The 18,862-nt window shown below is 41.0% G+C and overlaps 2 protein-coding genes across 2 annotated transcripts; one reads left to right on the top strand and one right to left on the bottom strand.

Moving 5' to 3' along the window:
• Nucleotides 1–553: 553 nt before the first annotated feature.
• On the top strand, nucleotides 554–8,824 carry LOC128441775 (cadherin-like protein 26). Its single transcript, XM_053423860.1, has 19 exons — nucleotides 554–651; nucleotides 1,216–1,275; nucleotides 1,366–1,461; nucleotides 1,574–1,726; nucleotides 1,826–1,964; nucleotides 2,402–2,571; nucleotides 2,678–2,806; nucleotides 2,898–3,083; nucleotides 3,201–3,472; nucleotides 3,653–3,795; nucleotides 3,905–4,135; nucleotides 4,222–4,443; nucleotides 4,578–4,702; nucleotides 4,826–4,900; nucleotides 5,365–5,430; nucleotides 5,617–5,688; nucleotides 6,057–6,095; nucleotides 6,183–6,266; nucleotides 6,588–8,824. Exons 1-19 carry the CDS (start codon nucleotides 625–627, stop codon nucleotides 6,804–6,806), a joined length of 2,508 nt encoding a protein of 835 aa, XP_053279835.1. The 5' UTR covers nucleotides 554–624; the 3' UTR covers nucleotides 6,807–8,824.
• A 6,865-nt stretch (nucleotides 8,825–15,689) lies between these two features.
• On the bottom strand, nucleotides 15,690–18,598 carry mtg2 (mitochondrial ribosome-associated GTPase 2). Its single transcript, XM_053423869.1, has 6 exons — nucleotides 18,186–18,598; nucleotides 17,128–17,275; nucleotides 16,850–16,965; nucleotides 16,529–16,747; nucleotides 16,308–16,446; nucleotides 15,690–16,189 (listed from the first exon to the last, which is right to left on the bottom strand). Exons 1-6 carry the CDS (start codon nucleotides 18,372–18,374, stop codon nucleotides 15,795–15,797), a joined length of 1,206 nt encoding a protein of 401 aa, XP_053279844.1. The 5' UTR covers nucleotides 18,375–18,598; the 3' UTR covers nucleotides 15,690–15,794.
• Between the last annotated feature and the right edge of the window lie 264 nt (nucleotides 18,599–18,862).

Below are 18,862 nucleotides of genomic sequence, written 5' to 3'. Positions count from 1 at the left end.
AAGGAAGCTTGACTCAGTCGGCAACGTTATATTATATATATATTTGCCATTCTTTCATATATTAAGTTCTACTTAAATGATGAGAAATCATATATGGCCATTTTGTATTCTGATGGCGTTTTTGTTTTTGCTGAGATTTTTTTCTCTCCACTGATTATAATTGCTATTTTTTCATGGAAGAGTTTATTTCCAATTTAAGAATCAGTGGTGCAGCAAATAAATGACTCAAAATGAATTCCATTGTATTCAGAGTGCTCAGTTCTTCCCCTACTGTACATGTCAACTGTCATGCTGTTCTTCTTTCACAAATATGGTAATGATAGTCAAAAATACCATTAAAATGCATAATTGTATTTAAAATAGCATCAAAAAAATTTGCCGCTGTGTTGGGGGCCCTGTAAAGATTCTTTTCATGGGGCCCAAAATCCCTAGCGGCGCCCCTGTCCACAGGGTCTAAGTGTAGGTAGAGAAAAAAACACAAGATATCACCAAGCACAGCTTCATGCATGAACAACATCAGCCAACCCGCTGCCTGCAGGTATTGTGGGCTGTCGCACTCTAACTCGAGCTGTATTGACTCTTTCTGAGCACTCCCATAGAGCACATTGGACAGAGTGAATCACGATGAGGACTTTTCCCCTGCTTCTGCTGGTAAGTTAATTTGGGTAAAAGATTTGGTTCACAATGAACACGATGGACAATGTGAATGTTTATTTTTATGTCAAACTTGTAAACTTAGAAATGATAGCACATGTACTGAGTGTCTAGTTGTTGAAAGTCAAAGTGTTATTTTTAAGTTTAAGCTCATGAAAAAAAATACAATTTTATGGATTATACTATGAAATGCAAGTTGTGGACATGGTAATAGTATGAGTGCAGCGTTTCTTTTTTTTTACATTTATTGATATTATTTTACAGTTATTGATTCAACGTCTTCGATGACTTTACCATTGACTTGAAAGGTGAACTCAATTTACAGGACTTCTTCTTTCGCTTTGGTTCCCATCACAGTCTAAAGTCATACAGATTCTATGAAGTGAAAACCGTATTTGTTACCCATATGTGCAGGTGAACGTGGTTCTGCACGTTTTGGACATATCTACATAGATATTAACTGAACAACAAAATACAGTGGATAAAATGCAGGGGCTGTTGGAGAGACAGTGATAAATCAAAGTTATATGGGATCACTTTGCACTTTTCCTGTCATTGTAGGTTGCATTAGCAGCCCTGGCAGAGTCTGGCCATAGGAAGCACACAAGGCGTGCTAAGCGGGTAATTATTTTCGTTGGAATTGTAAACTTCAACTAAAATGGTTTGATGTGAGCAAAAATGATAACAGCTATGAACTTCACTAATCCACAGGAGCTTTTGCTGCGCTCCAAAAGGAGGTGGGTTTTGTCTACGATTGAACTAACAGAGGAAGAACCTGTCTATGGGGGAAGAAAAGTTGTTTCACAGGTGAAGACTTTTTTTTGTGAATGAAATTACCAAACAGTGTGGCAGCTCTTTCTTGTCGTCCGGCTCCGACATGCAAACAATATCAACTAAGTTTTGTGTGTTTGGACTTTAGATGTTTAATGATAAGAAAAAAGAAGATGATCAGCGCTCAAAGTTCCATCTCAGTGGAAAGGGTGTTGATGAAGGCTTTTTTAAAATCGATGGAAAAAACGGAGAGGTGTTTCTCTTAAAAAAAATTGACAGAGAGGAAACCCCCCATTTCGAGGTGAGTTTCATACTGGAATACCAGTGCTCTGACAGTAGATACACTTTCATTGATTTTTTTGTAACCCCTGGAAATCATCTTGTGTTCTTTTACTCACAGATGAAGTTTGAAATCTTGACGGACGGCGTTGCAATAGACGATCCCCTAACTATAATGGTAGATGTAGAGGACATCAATGACAATGCACCTATTTTTAAGAATCTTCCCCTGATTTTCAATGTAAAGGAGAACACAAAGGGTGAGTATCCAGTTGTGCATGACTCATAGAGTATGCATGTTTTCTTATTGCAGTCACTCGTATCACACCTAAAACTAGAAGGGTGCTTGTGGAGCGCAAACCTCTCGCCTAACGCCCTATCTCACCACGTTAAAGAAAAACAAAATCCTTAATCCATTTGTCCAGATCCACTTCAAAAGTTAATGGGTTCTTCCTTGGGTTGTGCTCCCGCCCCTCTAGAGTTATCCTGTTGATTTGGCTATAAAAAGAGTTCCCACAAAGTCTAGATCAAACAGAGATGTGAGATAATAATCGTTTCTGTTCAATAATCAAATCTGGTCTTTATCTTTTGGCCTGTCTCTCACTCATGCTGGGTTCTTGTTCATCTTGTTCCTCACGTCCTACTTGTATTTAACATGTTAATTATTTTGTGCTACTTTTTCCTCAATGTCCTCAAGGGATCTTGCCAGTCGTGCTGGACGTTTTTGACAAGGATCAGGAGGACACGCCTAACTCTAAAGTCACCATCCGTATGCTTAATCAGGAACCGGCAGAACCCAAGATTGAGTTGAAACAGCTCAGTAACAGAAAGACCCAGCTCACACTTAAAGGATGTTTTGACTACGATGTGAGGCTCTGTGACCTACTTTGGGCAGCTGGATATTAACAGGCTTACACATTCATACAGATTTTTCAATATGATGTTTGTAAAATATCATACACATCTGTTACAGAAAATCAAGACATATAAAGTTACGGTTGAAGCAAAAGATCATGGGAAAAGATTTTTATCCTCCACTGCTGTTGTTACTCTCAATGTTGTTGACACAAACACCCATCCACCAAAGTTCAAGAAAAAAAAGGTAAGGATTATCATCATCCTAATTATTATTATCAAAGTTTATCTTTGGGCTGATGTATGATGTTGAAGATTAATCTGTCCTGTCTGTCCAGTTCTATGGTGAGGTGTTTGAATCACAGCTCAAAAAGAACGTCTTGAGAGTCGAAGTAGAAGACAAAGACACTCGGAACACTCCTGGATGGCGAGCCAAATATTTCCTCGTTGACAAAAAAGAGGAAGAATTTTTCCAAATTGAAACTGACCCCAAAACAAATGAAGGTATTCTGCACTTCATTAAGGTAATTCAGCTCATCTCAATCCATTAGAAACCTTGTCTATTCCCAATGGACCAATTTAAGAATGTTTCATGAATATACGTTGCACCAGTATTGATCTAAACATGCATGTCTTTCCAGGAAAAGCATTATGAGAGGACAATTAATATAACCTTGGAGATCGGAGTAGAGAACGAAGAACCCCTTTTTGTTTGTGCAGAGAAATTAACCGGCACAGTCACACTTCCACCTATAGATAAAATCAACGTCACAATAAAAATGTTTGAAGTCAATGACGCACCGCAGTTTGAGAAAGAGCAAGTTGATGTGTACCTAAAGGAAGAGGAGGAGCCGGGGAAGTGTTGGCTCCCTCCAAAGATTACTGATGCTGACTCTGACCCAGAGAACATCAGGTTGGTGCCAAAGACGTTTAAATTTGCTTAATTTGTTTCCACATTTTGCATAACGCACAATCTTTCAGGCAGCTCCTTTCTCTTTGGAGGTTTTCTTTCATTTTTGCGTCGGCCGTTTGTCAGAAACGTCATCAACCTAATGTTCTGCTCCACTCTCAAATATCTCCTCTCTGTGATCAGGTTTAAGCTAACAGAAGATCCAGCGGGTTGGCTGACCATTGATCCGATTACAGGAAAAGTCACATCGGTGAAGAAAATGGACAGAGAATCACCCTTTGTTGAGAAGGGCATTTACAAAGCAGTCATCTGCGCCATTGATGACGGTATGAAGGACCTCTACTTGTATTTTAATCAAACACAAGCCGTAGAATAGGATTCATTGGTAGACTGCATTCGTAAGGTGATAGTTTTTCCTTTGGTTTGGTTACCAAGGTGAACCTCCAGCCAACAGTACATGCCCGCTCCTGTTCCACCTGGGGGATGTCAATGACAACAAGCCAAAGCTGGCAAGCAAAAGTGTCATTATGTGTGGAAACAAGGGCAACAAGGCCATGGTGCCTGTCATAGACCCAGATGATCCTCCATACAGTGGGCCCTTTGCCTTTTCTCTGGGCGGTGATGATGAAAATCTGAAGACGCAATGGAAACTAGACCCTGATGTCGGTTAGTATGTAGCTTTACACCCACGTCAATAAAATAAATTGTTCCAACCAAAAACATACTATTTAACTTTCTTGAATCCTCTCCAGGTACGGAAGGCGGCCTTATTAGCCTGACGCCACTTGCTTATGGCAACTACTCCGTGCCACTGGCGATTGAGGACCAACAGGGAATGGGCGCACAAGATACAGTCAATGTGATAGTGTGCGACTGTGGAGAAGCAGACGTTTGCCCAGCCAGAGGGCCGCTATCAACCAGCCTCGGGGCTGCTGGTGTTGGATCGATTATTCTGGGATTGCTCATATTTTTATGTGAGTATAGAGCAGTCAATGGATACATTAACGAAACAACAAAGTTCCTGCTCAATAAACCAACAGTGACTAAGGGGCCTGGTAGTTCCTTGAAAACACATGTTCTTAAATGTTATTATGATGTGTGTCTGCAGTGCTGCTACTCGTCTTTATATGTCAGTGTGGACAAGGGGCGATGAAACACATCACCCTCCCGTACGATGAGGGCAACCAGACCCTTATGAAGTACAACGAAGAAGGAGGCTGCGCTGAAAGCACAGTGAGTTGGTTGTGTGCTATGTTCAACTTAGTGGGAGAAAGGCAGTGACACTATATGCTATATTTCTACCCAGTTTGAGGGGGTCTGCACTGTTATTTAATGTGTTTTCTCCCTATCTGCCAGGCTATGCCCACTATGCCCTGGATATCTTCAAATGGTGTAACTGTGACTGACAGCCGGAAAGCGTCAAACGGGCAGGTACGCCTGATACCGCAACACTCAACTTTCGTTCCCCTTTTTTGTGGTTGACCTTTTGACATACAGGTCTTAGCTTGTTTTCAATTTTAGGTTGGGTCCAAAGTCAGGTGTCTAAAAGACCTAAGTAGGCAAACCACAAGGAAAACAGATAGAAAACACAAGTCTTAACCCAGATGGTAAATTTCCAACAGCTCTAATCCAGTTGCTTTTCTTTGCATATGTAACTGAGCCTATAAGATGAACGCAGATGTGTGATTTACTATGGAGGTTCAATGGTATGCGGTTGACATATATATCACTGTAATTACAGGGTGCGTGTGGATTGTGTGACAAGTAGCTCACAGGGTGAACTTTACCAGTTTAGCCAGATACCAGACATGTTAAGTAACCTGGAAAACCTGCAAGGAGGGACTTCTTAAACATTTTAAAGGGGTCTGCTTAACCCATTTTCTCTTCTCAAGTAGATAAACAGAGCGGATCAGGTCATGATCCACAATGTGGGTAAATACAACACTGCAGGGTCCATCATGGTGAGTAATAAATAGTTTTCTGGGTTTGAGAGTCTATAAAACAAAGACTTGTGACCTGTGGATTTACAGGTCACAACTTGTTGAAATGGGGATTTCTGATAAAACGTCTGTAGTTGTAACAGGCGTTGTTCTTGTCCTACTACGCTCCTCCACCCTCAAGTTAACCTCAATGTGTGTCACTGACAGAGTCATTCTAACATGAGCGCAATGGAAATGCATCAGTGGCAAACTCGCAGATTTCTTGGAGGGCAGAGCATGGTGAGTGCACACTTTGATTTATTAATTTGTTTTATGATTAACAATTCGCTGTCTCTGGCCTTTATTTATTATATATATTATATATATATATACTTCTGTTTATGCGCAAACTTGTTTCACCGTTTTAATAGAGTGAAATGAATCACTTGATTGGGAAACTAATCAACTTTGATGGTCTCCACTGGTCGTATTGGTGTTTGAGCACAGAACCAGGAAACTCATTGCTTAAAATATGTTTTGGATTTTGTAATGTGCTCGATCCAGAGGCAAATGTCCTAAAAACATTTACAGAAAGAGAGCGACAAAAAGATTGTGAAGGCAGAAGTTAGAAGAATGAATATGCTTTGTACTTGTTTTCGTCCTTTTAGAACTTATCAAGGAATACAAGCAGGAATAACAGCTACCGGGTAAGTGGTGCTCTTTAATGATGGAACTTCATTTCATAAGTAGGCAAAAATGTCTCTCACTTGTTAACAAGGCTTTTAAAAACCCAGGTACCCATGAAGGGAGGCTCCAGCAGGTACATGCAGTCGTTCAGCATGCGGTCAGATATACTCCTTCCTGATCTCATCGAAAGGGTAAGATCACACAGAGCTGAACGCCAGGCATCCTCTCTTAATGCTTTCATAAGGCACTTGTCTTAACTGATTATCAAATTCAACAAGCTGTACAGGTTGCAGAGCACTGACTGATGGACGGGTCACAACAATGATTTAGTGAATGAGAATAAATTCAATAACAAGCATATGCAGGACATGGATGACAACGAAATCCCTATGATGTTTTACTGCCTTTGCCTTAAGCAATGCAAGAAAGAGCCACACTGAGTGGCTTTGCACATTCATTCAGCTCTTTTTGACAAACTGATCTAGAAAATCTATTTTTTCTCAATTCCAAAGAAACTTCGCTTGGTTGATGGAGACATTATCGACCACCCGATGCATCAGCCCTTTGAATATGACTACGAGGGTCAGGACAGCAAATGCCAGTCACTGGATAAGCTGTCCCTCAGCAACCTGGGAGATGATACAGAGTTTCTGAATGATTTAGGGCCAAAGTTCATGACCTTGGGCAACATCTGTCACCAAACAGCTCCAGACAACACCACACAGATTTGAGGGTCACAGCTGGAATATGAGTTTTACATCAAGTAAGGCACTCGTCTTTACCCTGCACGCCAGCATGGCAGTGTGTGTGTGTGTGTGTGTGTGTGTGTGTGTGTGTGTACAGACCGCCAACAACGCAGGGGCGGATTTTTTATCAAACTTAGAAATATACTACTTGGGAGAGTATCTCCAGGTGATTCGTTTTAGGAGCAGATCAGTCAAAGGTCACGGTCAAGGTCGACAAAAATATGCCGCATAAGACCACGCTTGCTAACCTAACTCTGTGAATAATAGTACAAAATATTATGTTGATCAGAAAACGATTCCCCATCATATGATATCAGGTTATAGGTGTCATGAAGAAGTCAGAAAATTACATCATGCGTAGTTCATTGTAGTTGTACTTAATTATTTCGAGCTATCCCTGCATCCTTTAGGACTAGACATGACCGGAGGCTTGTATCGATAGAAAATGAATTTATAATCATATGGTAGGAATGACGTCATAATAAAGACACTATGAAGCCAGAAAATAACGTGATATTGTGTAGTAACACATTAATTTTTGCAAAACAATAACATAAGAATCAGGAATCAAACGAATATATATCCTAGTTTAAATCAACCAATCATTCCTCATCATATTGTATCAATGACGTAGAAAAGTAAGCAGTTTAATGTGGTGTATACGGTGCATGTTCAGGGTAAGCATCGCCCTTTTCAGGGTTTTCCATGCCTTGTTTGGGACTATGATTAAGATCCGGTTGGATATTAATATATTTATATACTGCAAAGTTTCGATTTTGTACTTTTACATTACGCACTTAAACATCTTACCTGCAGTTTGGGCACCTCCAAGCAAATTACACGTTTGGTTGATTTATGAAATGAAAAGAAATAAATACACGATAAGAAAATACACGTTAGAATAAGCCTCTCCTTTAACAGTATTGCACTGTTTCTGCAGTCCTAAAATACGTGTTCCTCGTACTGTACCACCTTGGTTTTGTGCCCAAACTTTTGCAAATGCCACACTTAGTTTCAATTCTAATTATCTTAAAGCTTATTTTTTCTGTCTTTGTGGTTTAAAATGTGTCATTTGCACCGGGGCCCTTTAACCTTTGCACTCAACTGTATTTTTACAGATTTATCGTGAAATGATATGAAACAAGGATTATGTGGCACAGGCTTTACTTTGTTTGGTTGAAGATTAATTGAATGCACATAAATAATTGTCATGCTCTCGTGATTTTGAATCTGTCTATTTTGACAGTTACTGGGTGTGTTGGCTTTTATTTTTTGGGGTACTTTGCTGCAATCCACGACTAGTGGCAGAAACTTGGACTATGGGCAGAAAAGGTCTCTGGTTCAAAAAGACGAACCTGGATTGATCTGTCCAAAAATCCAAGAGGATTCTCCCTACCCTGTCTAGTGCCCCTGAGTAAGGCACCTTACTCCCCCAACATCTGCTCCCCGTGCGCCGTACATGGCTGCTCACTGCTCTGTGTGTCCTGCACCAGATGGGTTAAAAGCAGAGGTTAAATTTCCCTACCTGCATGAGTGTGCCTGTGCATGTCTGTGCATGTGTTTGGGACACATAAAAAAAAGAGAGAGTGTTGCAACGTATCTGTGAAAACCTGTGTTTCTATCTCTGAAGGTTTTGTCCGTATTATTTTTCTATTTTTTTTAAACAATAATAAGAACCTAATATAATGTTAACTGTGGATACTGGGAATAGTTATGGTGCATGCAATGTTTTATTTCTGGAATGATTTATTTCCAAGAGCACCATTTTATAAGAGTTTCTTGTTTGTGACGGACCAGCAGAGATTTGACTGGTTGAAAACATTGCTGGTCCACAGTGGTACTATGACCACAACTGTTGTTGTGGTGTCAAATTAACACTGTAAATATCATGTGAAAAAAAAAAGTCATTAATTGTCTTAGTTTCTTTCGTGCATTATTTTTAATGAAATGTAATATTTGTAAATAAATCTGCCATTACTAAAATAAATGGTGGTAACAATCTCTTTTAGGTCTGTGTGTTCCTATGTTTTATTTTACCTGGATAGAAAACCTATATATTTGTCTAAGTCTTCATCCATTACTTATATATAAATGTAAGGAATTACCATAAATATATAATGCTTTAAACTGCACACTAATCGTCAAACAATAAGACGGTGACATGAATAGCATCAGAATAAGAAGTTGTTAGAGGCCAGCATAATATCGCTGTCATTATCTTGTCAAAAAGGTATGTCTTTGAAACAAACGTCAACAGCAGTCTTCGTGGAAATCGTGTCTTGTGACCATGTTATACAACCAAGTGCCTGTGTTGCTTAAGTCTGGCCTGTATAGGTTTATTTGACTAACATACAGTAGGCTGTGATATTCTGGCTTTGTGTTGCTGAAGCAGCAGAAGTTGTGTTTTGTTTGATGTAGCTACTGAACGCACCAGTTGAAGTTAAGGTGTGACACGGAGAGCGATATGCAAATCTGAACTTGCACGGCTGCCATGCATCGTTGAATATACAGGAAAAACACATGGGCTATTGTATCTTTTAGTTATGTCAGGTCAGGTCAGGTCAGGACCTTGCTTTCTCACGGGAGGAAATTCTGTGAAGGTGTCATAAGTGCAGGTATTTCATCATACAGCAGGACAGGGCAAAAAAAATGTAACGACACAGAACTGACAGACACGTACAGTGCTGTGAAAAAGTATTTGCCCCCTTCCTGGTTTATAATTTTTTTGCATTTTTTTCATATTTAAATGTGTCAGATCATCAAACTCATTTTAACATTAGACAAAGATAACCCAAGCAAATACAAAATGTAATTTTTAAATGATGATTTCATTTATTAAGGGAAAAAAGCTATCAAAACTTACCTGGCCCTATGTTAAAAAGTAATTGCCCCCCCCTTGTTAAATCATGAATGAACTTTGATTAACCACATGTTTGGGAAAGCTGAGTTCAATTTCACTAGCCACTGCTGGGCCTTATAACTGCCAGACCTGTTGAATCAAGAAATCACTTATATAGAACCTGTCTGACAAAGTGAAGTAGGCTAAGAGATCTTAAAAAGCAACACATCATGCCGCGATCTAAAGAAATTCAAAAACAGATGAGAAACAAAGTAATTGACATGTATCGGTCTGGAAAGGGTAACATAGCAATTTCTAATGCTTTGGGACTTTGAGAGCCATTATCCACAAATGGAGAAGACTTGGAACAGTGGTGAACCTTCCCAGGAGTGGCCGGCTTACCAAAATTACTCCAAGAGCGCATCGACGACTCATCCAGGAGGCTATAAAAGACCCCAGAACAACAACTTAAGAACTGCAGGCCTCACTGGCAGGTGTGCGTCCTGTTACATCTGGCGTAAAACTAACACAGCATGTCAGAAAAACAACATCATACCAACAGTCAAACATGGTGGTGGTAGTGTGATGGTCTGGGGCTGCTTTGCAGCTTCAGGACCTGGACGACTTGCCATAATTTATGGAAACATGAATTCTGCTCTCTACCAGAAAATCCTGAAGGAGAATGTCCGGCCATCAGTTCGTGACCTCAAGGTCAAGCGCACTTGGGTTATGCAGCAGGACAATGATCCGAAACACACCAGCAAGTCCACCTCTGAATGGCTCAAAAAAACCAAAGTGAAGGTTTTGGAGTGGCCTAGTCAAAGTCCGGACTTAAAGGACTCATTGTTTGCCCATTTTACCACAAGTTGATATGGTTTCATGGGGTTTTAATGAAATGTCTGTAACATACTTTTGTCAAAATACCACAAGGATCATTTAAAACAGCACCTTTTTACCCCGTCTAAAACAGCCCTCCTCAGATTGACCTGTTTTGAGTGCCCCGCCCCCCTCTCCCCCTCACGCACAAGGGGGAAACCCTGGTAAACAATGGAGCAGAGAGGATCAAAAACCATGGTTCCAAGATGATGTGAAGCCGCCTGTGTGATATCAAACCCAGCGGATGAGCTACTTGTGACATTCGCCTCTTCGGTCCAGCTCAGCCCGCTAGATGTGGAGGTTTCACTGAACACACACGGTGCCTCGCGTCAAAAGCAGCCGACTCCTCACTCATCTGCCCCCAGAGCAGACGCAGCTGTAGCTGACACACCAAGCACGTTCACGGCATAGACACGTCAATAATAACAACAGTAGCGCCAGGTAAAAAAACAACAACAACAAACCCCCAAAGTGATTCATTAAGCTTCAGAGATGGAGGCGAGTTGAATTGTGAGTGAAAACACGGGGTCTCTTACCGATGGAAGCGCGTCTAATGGTGCGCGGCGCTGCCTCTCATCGCCTCTATGAGATGACCGTGGAGCTGTGGGGCCGTGAAGCTGCTGTGGTGGCGCTGGTGTCCCTGCGCTGGCTGACTATGCTGGCGTAGTTAACTCGCTGATTACCTTGAGCCGGCTACACCGCAGGGAAGTCTTCAATGCTCCCACTGAGCTGCCCTCGCATAGATTTCGATCTAAATTGCTGCAAGCTAGCGTCAGCTCGCTGTTGCTACCCCTCAGACATCAAAGTGGCCGCATAAACATGCCCATCGTCGAGGCGGAGACCCCCGGGACACTAAACGCTTTCCGCAGGATCCGAGCTTCACCCTAATGCGCAGTGTCGGCAGTGTCAGCCCGGGCTCCACCGGCCCGGGCCCGGGCTCGCGAGCTAACGCTAGCCGGGAAGCTAGCCAGAGAGCCGGGGAGCCGTTGAGATGATGTTGGGGGGTGGTCCAAGGCCATGTAGCAAGACTATGACGTATTTTTTGGTCCTAATCCCATTCGACACCATCTAGCGTATCGCTTCTGACATAGAGGAACCACAACAAGTCGCAAGAGTAGTTTTTTTCCAGAGTTTTTGGGACGGTAGACATGCCAGTTATTAGGTTTAGGGGGCAATTACTTTTTCAAAAAGGGCCACGTAGGCTTAATAAATGAAAACATCATTTAAACCTGCATTTTGTATTTACTGGGGTTATCTCTGTCTAATGTTAATATTTGTTTGATGATCTGAATCATTATAGTGTGACAAATATGAGAACAAATACAAATCAGGAAGGGGGCAAATACTTTTTCACAGCTCTGTACTTGTTAGTCAAACTGGCAGCTCGACCTGTTTGCTTAATGACACGACATATGAAGAAACTGGCTGTTGCTCAAGTACTCCGACCACGCATTCCGTTTCTCCTGAGATTTTATCAGAGCTGCCCTTTTTCACTGGAAATCTAAATGGTTGATTCATCGACCGAAACACAAGCCCTGTGAACACAACACGATCTGTAACATCAGCGTGGAAAATGAAAATACGCATCATCCTCGTGAGAGGTAGCATCATTAGATAAAATGTGAAAATAGAGAAAATTTGATTTTGGATGTACGTTATTTTTGATTAAAAAATTCAGGTAAAAATAACTAAGTATTTGCTCATCACTCCCATCATTCCTGTTTAATCATATGGGGGAGTGATTAAGTTAGAGCCTAGACGCCAAACACTAAATCTGTCGTAATGCTGTAATAAATGTTCGAATGTGAGTTGTCTGACTGAACTTACAAACAGTAAACACAGATGTTGGTTTTGTCCGTCCATCCACATTCCACTGTTTAGTCACAGCAAGCCCAAACTGTTGTTCCTCCGAATCTCTCACTTCCACAGAAGCTTATCTTCAACTGGAAAATATGCAGGTGTTGTGTGTCACCGAGTGGATGAAGCAGTTCCATGGAAGTGTTTTGATTACGGATGCCCTTTGATAATTCCAGTCAGTCACAGCCAGCTTGTCGAGCCTGTTTTAGTTTGTGTGTGGGCGTGCGGTCCTGTTCCAATACCTTTGTCAGGACCATTTTAAACAACGATCCCACAGAATGAAGACATTTTTGCCGGTCCTCACTTTTTCAAAGGGCTGTTTGAGGGTTCAACCTTGGTTTTAGGGTTAGAATTAGGTTTAGGTTAGGGCAAGGGTTAGGCATTTAGTTGTGATGGTTAAGGTTAGGGTAAGCGGCTAGGGAATGCATCATGTCACTGATGTGATGTAAGTGTCCTTAAAACTTTTGAGACGTGCAGATGTGTATTGTTTCTATAGAGGATGAGGTTTACCTGAGTTATGTCTGATGTACAGATTGAATATGAAATAAATGTGCAGCTTCACTATAAAGGTGCACAGATCGCAAGTCAGGTTAACATTTTCTGTGAAGCCAAGTCTTATTCAACTTTTACAGTTGTCTGCCAATATGCCTGAGGTCATACTAATTAATAATTACTGGAACATTAGTCATCACCTCCTCTGCACAAAATGACTATATCTTAAGGTTTTATCCTCCCTGTGGTTATAAAAAACATAACCACTGCCCTGAAGAGCCATGAGTCACTTCATCTGATGTTGTTCAGTGTTACTCGGGATATTTGAGTTTCTCAAAATATCTGCATCATTTATCTAAGAAATTATATAAGTGACTACAATGCTGATGCTTTTTGAACGGAAGATTATGAATTCCTGCTGAATGAATTTCATGGTTATTCTGAAAGTGTAGCTCTAAAGAAATCAGTCAATATGAACTGAATAATATATAAAACTTAAGTGTGATTTAGTTTCATTTTCTCTACAATGGAGGCAGTGTGGGAAAAAAAATATTTATCTTCTGTGAAATGACTGACTCTTCAACTGATTGCACTCTCGGCATGAGGGTGTGTTTACTTGGGGGGGGTTGGCTGTTCCACCTTTATGAGCGGAGTCCTGGCCTCTCTCCATCAAGTCTACACAGCAGGACCATAGAAACAAAAGAACTGAAAACAGAGTTTAATAATTGTAACCTAGAAATAAGCAGAATGGAGACACGGTGGTTATATTCAGCTGTTCCACGTGTTCCAAAAAAAAAGTGCACCAGCTGTAATTTTGAAGGCTCAACTAGAGAGATCCCAACTGGGAAGTTCCTCTCCTAAAGGAATCGGTGGGAGAAGTGAGGACCTACTCTAGTAAGCTGTTTCTCCGTGGAACCCCCATCTGCTGAGCCGCATCCAGAAAAACAGCTTCTTCATGTCGGGCCATACGTGAAAGATGTGCTCCTCATCATTAACTGTGTGTGTTGTTACATGAAGCAAAGATGTCAGCGTGTGTGGGGGTGAGTCAAAAATGAAAGAACAGACGTTTCTCTGTTGACTCCTTATCTGCGAAGCTCACGATAGGACGGTGTCGTGCAGTCATGATCAGATTTGATATATTTAAATATGTTTTCTTCCATATCTGTCAGTTAAATTAGCTTTAGGTATAACTGTTGAGGTGAGTGACAGTCACATACTTGGCCCGTGAAGAAAACCTTATCCTTCCAACGACAGAGTAACCCCAGGTCATAGAGCTCCAGGCCCATTATCTCTGTCAAACATAAACCGGTTTTCTCAGCATTCTGAATCTATACAACATTATGAGCCCAAATCAGTCTGAACTAAATTTCACCTGCAGATAAATCATGTTTAACAGCAGCCAATGTTCTACTGAAGCTGACTGGTGGAGAAAGTTGATCAACAATTGTTAGCCAAGCTCCAGATATTTTTTGATGGAGACTAAACCTGGGCTGAAAGCTGGTAATCTTGTTTTCATGTATTATATATTTATATATTTAAGCAGCAATTTGACCCAAAAATAATTTAGATTCCTTACTTTACACTTCACCTGCCCCCTGCTGGCAACATTTCCAACATGTAAGTACTGTAAACTGTCAACATATTAAAAAACAAGGTTTATGTTGAAGGAAATCTGTTGCTAACTCATGACATGATTTATATGCATTACACACAGCTCACTCTGCCATGTGATACTTTTTTAAGCTGACGAGGCAGACAGCCCCAGGGGGATTGTGGTCCGTTTCTCACCCTCCTTATTCATTCCTGTCACATGCTGATCTGTAGAAAGAGGGAGGAAGCAGACCTCATGATCATAAACCACACCACAGACAAGTTTAGCAAAATTATGACCACGATGGCAACGCAAATAGCTTCCTGTTGGCTGACATGTTGGGTTTTAAGTGTAAACAAAGCACCAGATCCACAAACAGAAAATGCGTGACACAGCCAAATCAAATACAATAGGCTCCATTAGAAGTTCCAGGGAAGGAGGCTGACGTTTATTGTCTGTTAATCCAAAACCACAGGAGTGGCACGTTTCCATAGAAGCTTTTACCTCTTCAGTATCACAGTGCAACAGCTCCTCCCATTCATTCTTCAATCTTCCTTTTCATTAACCATCCCTTCCAACTAAGTCTTAAGAGTAAAAGCTTCCATTATATCTCCCCTAGCAGCTGTTTAATACTATTTTTAGCCTGATGCAGTTAAATTATTTATCCTCCCATTTATCCCAGTGCAGGATCACAGGCTGATACTGCATCTTTGTCTGTAGTGGTTTTCTTGTGAACAAAGAACATAAACAACTGTCAACCTGGGAACCAAGTTAAGATATGGTCGCCCTATTTTATTCAAGCCCTGACCACACCAGGCCTGTGGGAGACAATTTGCAAGCTCGACAGCTTGTTTCCGTTCTGCTTATTCACCAGTTTTCTGTATTTTATTTATTTACCTCTATTTCTCCATTAACATCGATTTGCCTTTAGAGCTGAATAAGCAGTGATTAAATAAGACACAGCACAATAAGTTGTTTAACCACAACACCCTCTGCTGGTTCGTTTGGGAACTCGTTTTCCTTGTCCTCAGTTTTGATGTCCAGGATTTGTCTCAAAATCATACTGTATATTTGTATTATTTGTCTAGATGTGACAGGTAGTTGTTAATCCTAACACTACATTTAAACATTGTCAAGATATTCGCCCCAAAACAACAATATTTCAGTGTTTTCAGCATATATTGGAAGTCATCAAGAAAAATCAAACATAACATTGTCCTGTTCATATATTTATTAAGCAAATAAATACATTCTTCATCTTCCAGTGTGTATATACATTACAGAGATATCAGTAAAGCAAAAGGAAATCGTTTTTTTGCTACCACTTAGTGGGTTTTCCTTCCCCACCACCTTGTCCTTGGAGGTAGCCGTCATACAGCTCTCTGAGGTGGAGGATGAGCTCCTCTGTGTTCTGTCCAGTGAGAGCCGACACGGGAATGACCCGCTCCATGACATGGCTCCTCAGAGTCTCCAGCTTCTCCCGGGCCTCGGGCAGGTCCACTTTGTTGGCTATGATGGCCTGAGGCCGCTGGGACAGACCAGGCTCATACTGGTCCAGCTCATAGCGTAAATGTTGGAGCTGAGTCCAGGGCTCCGGAGCGGACAGGTCCAGGACGAAGAGGAGGAAACGACAGCGCTCTATGTGACGAAGGAAAGAGATGCCCAGGCCTCGATTTAGATGGGCTCCTCGAATGATGCCTGGGATGTCAGCCACTACACAGAGCAAGAGTAAGAGTGGAACACGTTATAATGTTGTGCTGGAAAAGAGCTAATTTAAACTTTATTTTTATTTTGAAAGAAACAATATATGAAATAATTACAAAACATCTACCTGCAACTTGCTCATGATCCCTGTAACTGACAATTCCTACATGTGGGCTGAGTGTTGTAAATGGGTAAGCAGCCACAGCAGGCCTGGCATTGGATATGGCTCTCAACAACGAGGATTTCCCAGCATTAGGAAAACCAACCTGATGGGATATTTATTAAAACAGATCAAAAACATAATGGTGGTGTTGAAAAGCAATATGTCAATGTTTTATATGTTCTCACCAGTCCTGCGTGTGCCATGGTGCGTAGCTCCAGCTGAAGGACCCTCTCCTCTCCTGGCGCGCCTGAGGTAGCCGTCATGGGGGCTCGGTTCTCATTGGACAGAAAGAATCGATTCCCTTTTCCTCCGGCTCCTCCAAATACAGCCAGATACTCTAGCCCGTGTTCAGAGAGGTCCACTACAGTTTTGCCCTCCTCCTTCACCACAGTGCCTAACGGTACCTTTACAAGTAGGAGAATCACACAGGCAAGGTGAGGGTGACGAAACACGATAAATTAATTGATAAATGAAAAAGGGATTTAGGATCAAATGCATGGACTCACAGGAATGTAGGTTGGGCTGCCATTCCGACCATAACAGTTCTTGCTGCCACCCGATTGCCCATCCTCTCCCTTATACAACGGAACTACTTGTGCCAAGGATTTGACAAAACGATTCGCTGAAAGCACGCAAATGAAGAATAAGGAATATGGATGCATGTTGAGATATAATGCCAAAAGGAGGGAGCTCTGTCAGGGGCTGTGTTGTGTTTTGCCTTTTTTTGAGTGTAGTAAGTGAAGGAAGGGAAATTTGGAAGATACGTCATTCAATAACAACTTACCCTTGATAATGATGCTTCCTCCATCACCTCCATTCCCTCCATCCGGTCCACCCCACTCTTTTCGGGGTTCACTGTGAAAGCAGCAGGCCCCTTTACCCCCTGACCCAGCCATCAGCTTCACACGGCGATGGTCCACAAAGTGACGAGTCTACGGGGCCACATGACAGAACAGTAACACAACTGAGTGACCCAAACTTCAGCAGGTGAAAATGAACACAACACTATAGGCTGGAAGAAAATGTGCAGATTCTACATCTGGTGGATTAGCTGTGGATAATACACGTTTCACTCCTTTTTTAGATGTTCTGGGCTTTTGAGATAAATGTATCTGGTTTAAGATCTGGTTAAGTATTTTATTAAAATCATTATATATATATATATATATCACACGATGAAGAAAACATAGTGCTGCATCATAAAGCCTCAGTTTACCAAGTGTTGAATTGAATCAGACTTAGATTAGTGCTGGCCAATATAAAAAAAATTATCACAATCAATGTCACATTATCATTTCTTCTTATTTTAAAGATGTATGTGGTTAGGTTTAAAAAAAAAAAAAAAACTCACTAAAAATGCATGACCAACATATAGATATATAATCAGACTTTTGTTGTATTACAATTAACTTTTTATTTAAAAATGTATACGGTTTCATTACGCAGCAGCTCTACAGTATATACATTAAAATAATAATAAAAAATGTCCAAGATATCTCTTATTCATTTAAAATATCACAGGAGGAAGGTGATGTTTTTTTTTACTGAGCAAATAATCCAACTACATGACATTATTCTTACTTTATTATCAATATCAAGGCAGTTGATATCAACCCTAACCCTATGACATTTATTTTATATTAACAAATTAAATTATGCCAAATAAATAATCAAAACATTACATACATACATTTAACGGATAGCATTAAATTAAATTAAATAAATAAAGTGTTGCATTGTTGTATGAATAAACATGAGGTTCAGTGTCCAGGACGTTTTGACGAAAGTGTTCAGCTGAAGATCCTAAAACATGGCGGAAAGGTAAACAACACATTTACTCACCAGCTTCTTCTCCGTCATCTCTCCCCTGCTCTGCTGTCCTCGGGCTTTAGCGCACATGGCGCAGGAGGAGCTGACATGTCTGACCAGCTCCAGTCCCTGTCCCCTGAACTCTGGTCCCAACGCGAGTCCCGACATGATGTCCGTGGGAAGACACCGAGGGATTCGAACCCTCCACAGCGCCGCCAACATTATTTCTGACAAGCTAGTTAGTTAGCTTAGTTAGCTTGGTCAGTTAGCTTACATCTGTTCACCTGTGACTCCATTAACATCTTTAAATCGTGAGAGAAACAGTAAAACACCCGCATGCGTCACGTTGATATTTCACGTTGCACATTAATGTCTCTGGAAAGTCAAATAACACAAATCTTCCTCACGCTCAAGGGTCACGTTAGAACGCTACGGAGACTGTGAAGGGACACTTCGGATATCTGTATGGGCCTCTATCGCCCCCTCTGTGCTGGAAGGGAAGGGACAGGTGCAGCAGAAGCAAAAATGTGTGATGTTTTTCTGGCCATTAAAATGTGATAATAAAGTTAACAGTTTAATCTTCAGTTCTCTGGAAGAATAAATATTTTAAGCTGTGTTTCAAGAAGGTCGTTGGTCAAATAAAGTTTAAAATAAAGTACAAAGATATGTTATTCACAAGGTGCAGGGATGGTGTTGGGATTTCACAATGT

This window comes from Pleuronectes platessa, chromosome 6 (assembly GCF_947347685.1).
Source record: "Pleuronectes platessa chromosome 6, fPlePla1.1, whole genome shotgun sequence".
Lineage (NCBI taxonomy): Eukaryota > Metazoa > Chordata > Actinopteri > Pleuronectiformes > Pleuronectidae > Pleuronectes > Pleuronectes platessa.
This window is presented reverse-complemented; position numbering and strand designations above follow the sequence as displayed.